The sequence below is a fragment of the Tinamus guttatus genome, unplaced genomic scaffold (genome assembly GCF_059628265.1).
Source record: "Tinamus guttatus ecotype Peru unplaced genomic scaffold, ASM5962826v1 Tinamus_guttatus_pri_ptg000327l, whole genome shotgun sequence".
NCBI classification, from domain to species: domain Eukaryota; kingdom Metazoa; phylum Chordata; class Aves; order Tinamiformes; family Tinamidae; genus Tinamus; species Tinamus guttatus.
The window spans coordinates 3,047,961-3,055,922 of NW_028288861.1; the positions used below are offsets into that span (position 1 = coordinate 3,047,961).

General features: G+C 47.2%; 1 protein-coding gene across 2 annotated transcripts in view; it reads right to left on the reverse strand.

Annotated features, from left to right (window-relative positions):
* The window catches only part of NOVA1 (NOVA alternative splicing regulator 1), a 139,276-nt gene extending 137,406 nt beyond the window's left edge, over nt 1–1,870 (reverse strand). For both annotated transcript variants that reach the window (XM_088529249.1, XM_088529248.1), the window contains exon 1: nt 1,051–1,870. In XM_088529249.1, coding sequence (XP_088385375.1) covers nt 1,051–1,186 — 136 coding nt within the window. In that variant the 5' untranslated portion in view covers nt 1,187–1,870. The remainder of the gene's footprint in view (nt 1–1,050) is intronic.
* Between the last annotated feature and the right edge of the window lie 6,092 nt (nt 1,871–7,962).

A 7,962-nucleotide genomic window follows, 5' to 3' on the forward strand; every position in this document is an offset into this window, starting at 1 on the left:
CGTGCGCATGCATGAATTTTATATATATATATACATATAGGCTGTAGGTATATATATATATATATGTACATACATACAATGCATGAGAAATGAATGGGGCGGGGGGAGGAGAAGGATCCCCAGTCTCGCTCAGGAGCTGCACAATTGTCTGTGCTCTGATCCCAGACCTAAACCCAGCTACGCTGAAGTCTGGGAACCTCCAGCAAGTGCATCGAAAAAGTGCAAGACAATAAGGGCAGGCTGATTCCCAGACTTCTGCTCTCCCCGGCAATCAAGACAGTGCCCCATATTTTTTTGCTGTTGGTGGTCGTGTTTTTAACATCCTCGCCTTTATCGTGCAAGCTGTTTTGTAAAGTTCTCTCCCCCTTCTTTTTTGGAACAAAAGGCAGAGGTCGCGGCTCGCCTCGCCGCAGGCTGCGCGGGTGCCACGCACGGCGGTGCCCATCCATGTTAGCGTCGCCGGCTGCACAAGGTGCTATATTTAGCCCGGCTCCTCACGCTGCTCGGGCGCCTTCACCTCTGCCTGGGCGCATCGCGGCGGCGATGCGGGCGGCGCGGGGATGCTGCGCCCGCCGCGGCCCCTCGCGTGCGGGAGCGGCGCTTCACGCGCATCGCTCGGCGCCGACAACAGGAGCGAGGCCGAGGCGGGAGGAAAACGCAGGGCAAGGCTGGGAAGCAACTTGTGACCCCCCCCTCCCCCCCGGGGTCCTCTCCCCCACCCCGAGGATGGGAAGGGAGGAAAAGTGCGCTCGCCGCCCTGCTTCCCGCTGCCGTCTATTCGAGCCGCTCGCTAAACGGGCGGGGGAGACGCCGGGGCTCGCAGGAGCCCCTTGTTCTCCTGCCTAGGCTGCCGGGGTCAGGGCTGCGCAGCCCCGGCGCGGGTATTAAATAAAAAAGCCGGGCAGATGCTGAAAAGCGACGCCATTTTGATGAATGATAACGGCGGCGAGAGGGGGATGCCTGGGGGGGCGCGGGGGCGGCGGGCAGGTAGCGCAGGAGAGGCGGGAGGGCTGGGCGGGGGAGGGGGCAGCGCGCGGAGCAGGTACCCACCGCCCGTGTTGGTCCTCTTGGTGCTGCCGGCTTCGGGGGGCGCCTCGAGCGGTCTTTTCCGGGAGTCCGGCGGGTCCAGGTCTATGGGAACCCCGGTGTGGGTCCCGTTCTGCTGGATGGGAGCTGCCGCCATCATGTTTGCTGCTGCTCGGAGGAGAATTGTCTCTTCCCTTCTGTGGTGGGGGGGCAGGGAGGGAAGGGGGGGAAGGAGGAGGAGGAGAAGGAGGAGGAGGAGGAGGAAGAAGGGGGAGGAGGGGAGGGGGCTCGTCCCGTTCCCTTGTCCTTTTCGAAAGCGTAGAGCTAAGCTCGGGATTGTCGAGGATGCTCCGCGCCTTGTTTATCCGGCACCCGGGGGGAGGGAGAGGAAAGGAGGGAGGGAAGCGGGCAGGACTGGAGGAGCAGCTGCAGTGCAGTGTCAGGAGGAGATGGGAAGGGAGACAGGGGAACGAGGGGGGCGAGAGAGGGAAGAGAAAGGGGCGAGAGGAGAAGGAGGGGGAAGAGTGAGACAGGAGGAGGAGAGGACGGAGTGAGTGGGAGAGGAGAGGGAAGGAGGGGAGAGAGTGAGTGGAGAAGAGAGGAGGGGAGAGAGTGAGTGGGAAGGAGAGGAGGGGAGAGAGAACGGGTGAGACAGCGGAGGGAGGGGGGGCGGAGGGAGGGAGCGATGGAGATGGTGGGCGAGCGGGCGGGCGGGTGGGAGAGGATCCGCGCTGCCTCTGGCCCCCCTCAGTCCCTGCCTGCTCTAGCGCGGAGCCTGGCACTGCCGCGGCGCGGCCGCCCGCGCTGCCTCATGCTCTGGCCTTGTGTGCACGGGCGTGAAGGCGGAGGGGAGGGGAGAAGAAGCGCGAGGTTGGGGGGTCGCCGGCTGCGCGTCGCTTCTCCGCGCTCGCCCCACGGACGCGGGGGCCGCCGGGCTCGGCCGCGCTGAGCGAGGCGGCACCAGAGGTTAGAGCCGGGCGTGGGGGGGGCGGCGCGGGGGGCCGCCGGAGGACGCCCGGCCTATAAAAAGGAAGGCGGGGCTTCCTCCCGAGACAGGCGGGCGGCCTGGCCAATGGGAGTGGGAGAGGGTGAGGTTGGGAGCGCAGCGCGTAGCCAATGGCGGCCCGAGGGTGGAAAACCCGTTGGGTTGGGGCGGGGGGGCCTCAACGTCCGCGGCGGCCGCGGGCGGGGGGTGACGGTTGGTGGCGGCGGTTGGTGGCGGCGGCAGCGGCGGGGCCGCCCCGCGCGCCCGCCCCGCGCGCCCGCCCCGCGCGCCGGCAGGGTCCCCGCCGCGATGCGGTGTCACCTGGGTTACGCGCCGCGCCTCATAGGCCCGCCGCGGCGGGGGAGGGCGGCCGGCGTCGCCACGGGAGCGCTGCGGGAGCGGCGGAGTGTCCTGGGCTGGGGCTCGCTGCGGCACCTCGGCGCGGCGCGGCCCCGGCGGCGCGGGTAGCGCCCTGCCGCCTCCCGGTGCGGCGGCCCTGGACGCGCCGCGCTACGTCTTGCAGGCTCGTAGGGGAAAATATATATTTTATATATATATATATATTTCTGTGCTGTGGCAACCGGGCTAGCAGAGCTGTCTCGCCGTGTTTCTTATGTAAATATTTAGTAGAAAAAAAAATGAACACTGTTTCATTGTAACTGAGGTTGCCTTTACTTAGAGACTTCCTATTATTTAGACTGAAGTTTAAAAGGATTATGAGGTGCTGGGGGCAGGGGAGCTTTGAGAGGTTTGACTATAATTTTAGAGGTTTGACAATAACTGACTATATTAAAAAAAAAAAAAAAACTCAAACATAGCTGTAACAGTGTTTTAGCATTAATTTTGTACAAACTATAGTAGTGCATATTTATTGCATCAAATTGCGCTTGGTATTAAATCCGTATTGATTTGCATGTGTGTGGAGTGGTTGCTGTCTTGATTCCTCTTACAAGGCAAGCTTAAAACCTGGCTGTTGTGGATGAATTCCAGTTTCCTTTCTAAGCTCCTGGGGAGATTTGGCCTTAATTCTAGTAACTGCTAGCCACTATACAGCCCCAAACAATTTATAGTACTTAACATACAAATTTCATGTATAATATATAATATAGCACATAGCCTTTGCTTATAAATTATGAGACAGATACGTAATGCATTATAGGATATTAAAACACTTAAATATCCAAAGAGGCTCCTGCATTCACAAGCCGAGAAGTGAATCCATCGTTGTAGGTAGGAAACTTTCAATGGCTTCCTTGGGATTTGTGTCCTGGGAATGCAGTATCGAGACTGCTCGTAGTCAGACTAAATAGATGTAGTGGATTGAGTAAGACTGTATGTTCTCCGATTCTATGTAAATGACTGTATAAAAACGGAGCTTTCTTACTCATCGTAGACCCTTTGTATGTCAGATACTCTGATTCATAATTGCTTAGTTTACCAACTAAAATAAAATTTTAGGTTCCTGTTACCTTGGCAGCTGCTGACACAATTATGGTAGAGCAAGCTGGAGAATATTGTGGCTCTTCCATTTTCCTTACCAAGTTCCAGTTGAAGAATTTTAATTAGTATTTGAGCCAGAAAGAGAGCAGCATGATGCGAAAATCCCAGGTCCAGTTTGTAGGGCTATCGGTCCTGAGAAGCCTCTTTTTATTTCTAAACTAAGCAAATGGCACTGAAAATTTTAAAGACGAAAATAAAACAGCGATGTTGAAATAAAGCCGTCTTTAGTCAATATCCACAGAGGAACTGTGTAAATTATAACACTGCTCCCTTTTATCCCGCTGAATGTGCCCCATTCATGTGTACTAACGTTGAATCAAGCAATTCTCCTTTTCTGAGACCACATGTGTTTTACGGTGCCCCCTGCACCAGTTTTAATTATGTGGCAGATCTCGTTGGATTCAGCACCTGCAAGTCTTTCCTTTGGGAGCTCCAATTAGCTCGCAATGCATTTACTTGATTGCATTCTTTAAACAAAAGTATTTTTTTCATCTTAACAACAGGAGTATTAAAGCGTAGAATAAAAAAGGGTTTTAACATGGTAAGCAGTGTGTTTGCTGTTTGTATATCCATTTTCCATAAACTAATGGGGAAAAGCGGTAATCTTGAAAGCTAATTTCTTCACGCACACAGCAGATGTCTGTCCTGTGTTAGTCTTTTTCTTTACAGCTGTTTCATAAGTGCCGCCTCTTGTCCCTACAGAATGATGTTTGTTTAATAATTTCCTGATATGTTATCTTCAGGATAACATATTTAGTTTTACTCTTCTGGTACGTGTAGGTGCATTCTTTATAGCTTGTGATAGGCAGTTGTTTTCTTTGAAGAATCTAGTTAGGGCTATTTTGTTGCCTCTCAGTTAGTTTCCTAACAGGAGTTCTGTTTAACAACACAAAGATACACATGTAAGAAACATTTCAAAGATATTTTAATTAACTATCGCAGATATGCTTCGTTCAGTAAAGTTCGTAAAATCCAGTGATGCTGGTTGGCGCGGTGATGATGTGAAACCCAGGAGGCGCAGGACATAGGTGCAGCCCTCTAGTGGCAGAGGTCACCGTAGTTTAAAGCAGGTTGTGTTTTATCTCGGGTCGCGCGGGGAATATAATGCCTTTTAGCAAGGCACAGGCAGGCTAGACACTGCCCTAGCTTACATCAGCCTCCTGGGTTGCTCATGATCTGAAGCACAAGCCAAAACAGCAGTGGAGGCCTGTAGTACAGTTTTGCTCCTACTCTCATGATTTCTATGGCAAAAGGAGCACTGGAAGAATAACAGTCTGTTATCAGCAGAATTTTCCTATTTTCCCCCTGAACCCTCCTCCCCAATACCCAATCTTTAGCTCAGGTTTCTTTTTCTAGACAGCATTATACTAGCATATTTTATCAATGACTATTAAAGCTATTTTAGGATATGGATTCATTTTCCTGTTTGTTTTTCTGTTTTGTTGTTGTTGTTGTTGTTTTTGTTTTTGCTTGTTTGTTTTAGTTATGATATCTTGTATCACCTACCATACTGGGTAAGTTCAAGTAGAAGTTCAGTGATAGTATGGAATACAAATTCAACATGCCAACCTTGTATCTAAAGACACACTTGGCTAGTAAAGATATGGCCAGTAGCGTTCAAACTAACCTTTCTCACGGACAGGAGACCTGTGCTTAGAAACAAAAGAGATTGAAGAGAGGCATAACTGAAAACTAAATATGTATTTTCATTACTAGAAATCCAAGAAAAACGAGCTGAAGTCCTAGTAAACATCAACTAATCTGATGAAGTCCAATGAGCACAAGTAGACATGAATGAAATGAATTAATGTTTCTGTTGTATTAGGGACCTTTCAAGGTTTTAGTGAGACAGCGAACACCTTTGGAAACAAACTCAACTCTCTGTTTCTTGTGCAGGTGATGGATATTTCTGTTCTGAGTAACAGAATGAACAGTTCATTTTTCCCCTCATAGGAAATATGTCAGAGCCCAATAATTATTAGATGAAAAATGATACCTCTTAAACATCCTGCCTAGGTAAAACAAAACAGATTTATGCTTTATCTAGAATGATGAGGCAATTATTAGCATTTTTTGCATTACCAAAGGATAGCTGTTATTCCTGGCAAGCTTGTGCTCCACTAAAAGCTAGTTATCAACTCAAGATAACATTCTCTTTCAAATCTTCTGCCTTTCATAAAAGTTTATGAAACTTTTTTTTCTACAATAACAGTTGATTTTTTAATTAGATTACATTATTGTTTTGTTTGTGTATCTAAATGTTGCACAAGTTGTTCTTCTACAAATATTTTTCAATTTCAGTGGAATTTATCCTGGATTATACCAATGTTCATCCTAGGAACTCAATTTGGAGAAAAAGCTAAATGCTTATTTCACTTAGACATTTGCTGCTGATGCAATGGGCCTATTGTCTATTTGGACAAGGGAATATTTATATTCCCTTGTTTATTTGCATCCCTATTCTGTGCATTTCCTGCGTAGTAGCCCAGTGTTTATAGTGGTCCTCTTCACAGAGTAGAGCATGTTGTAGACCAAGCACTCTGCAGTAGCTTTATTTGCCAGTAAACTGAGGAAGATAACTTAACAGTAGTAATTTGGAAGGTACTTAAATAGTAATAATTTGACCGTAAGATTTCTCATGAGAAGACTGTATTAGCCAAAACTCTCTGCCTAGAAATGAAGAGTGTGTGCGGAAGAGCAATGGCTGTTTCTGCCCTTTGAGCAGAGGGATAATCTGTCTCCTCTCCCGCAATATTCACCAAAATTTGCTACATTTTAGGGGAGATTTTTTTCAGGAATACAGGATTGAATTCTCCATTCCTAGTTATTCATGCCCGAAGATCAGTTCATTTCTGCAGCAGTTTTCTAAGCTGTTCTTGTTTTCCTCATGTTTTGGGTTACCTGAGAGCTCTCCAGATCTCAGTGTAAAAAGGAAGGTAACCTCAGCACACGATCGTATTTCAGCCCTCCCAGGGCCATGACTGGGTGCATCAGGGCATGATCCATGAAATTCCAGAGGCCAGAGAATTACTCCCAGAAGGCATCTCCATTTTTTTTTCCTTAAGATGAAAGAAATAGAAAACTTTGTTTCAGCTGACTTTGAATAATAGTATCCTCTTTCTGTTTCTTTTCAAATACTGAAATAGATAATTCAGTGCTTAGACCTGGTACAAACAAGGAGTAATTCCACTGGGATGAAATGACGCTGTGGACACTAGATGTGGGAAACGACGGGATCACTTTGTTTAGCTTATGTCAGGTTACAGTGTCACGGATTTTGTACCTTTTAGCGCTGTCTCACAAGAGAACATCTGTGCAGCAGCTCTTCCACATGCAGCCAACTGCCATTGCAGGCGCCTCGGGATGTGCCCATCTTGCAGCCCTGCGTGCTGAACACGAGCATCCCTGCTGTAGGGGATGAGCATACCTGCTTTCAAGCTCTGTTGCTCTGAGTGCTCTCACTGCATCACTATTTTATGCCTTGTTTTGCCTGCCCACCGCTCACTGTCTTTCTTGAAATTTTGGCACTCTGGCCTAGATGAAAGATGAAGAAAGAAATGTCAGCAGCAAAATTAGTTTCTTTGATTCTATTCTCAAGCCTGGTCCTTGGCAATATTCTCATGAACCCAAAGAACTGAAAGCATCCAGCACCCCTAAATGTTGCCCAGCCAGGCTCCCTAAGAGGCTTATAGAGTTTTACATGTTTTCGGGTACTGAAACTGTTGGAAAGAGGTCATCGTTTTGAAGGTAGCCTTCATGACCTATGGATTTGTGAGGCCTGGAGAGGTATTTTAGTGCAGTTGACCATGAGAGTTACTTCAGAAGGAGAGTTCAGAAATTCCAGTGGAAAACAAATGGAAAGGGAAGAAGTAAATATTTTGTATGGAAGACTAAGGTAAACCAGAAAGGAGAAAGTGAAGGCAAAGGCACTTTTTTTTTTTTTTTTTTTTTTCTGTGCTAACTATGATTTATATTAAATGATTTAGCAAAATTTGAGTTACTATGGTCATTTTGATCAGTGAAGAAATGCGTACTACTTGAGACCATTAAAGGTTAAGATACACTAATAAAATTTTACTAGCAAACTCTCCTGCCGCTAACCACCAATAAAAATATTTTTTTGCTAGTATAATTTATTATTAGTGTTCCCAATGAATAAGCTATTCCTGCAAAAGTAGTTTTTACAAGTATAAACATTACATAAGTATAACATTAGGATTTTTACCAATAGAAAGGTAAGCAAAGCCATATCTTTTGTAACATTATATTAGCAAAATTTCTTAGTAGAAATCCTTAAAACTACTTTTTAAAGGCTTAGGGTATAAAATGTATATTCCAGTAGATTGCAAATACATTTTTCAGCACAGAGAGATTTTAGGTAATTGTTGCTGCTTTAAAAAATGCAAAGTTCCATTGGGAACTTAAAATGATTTTTCCGTAGAATTTAGCAA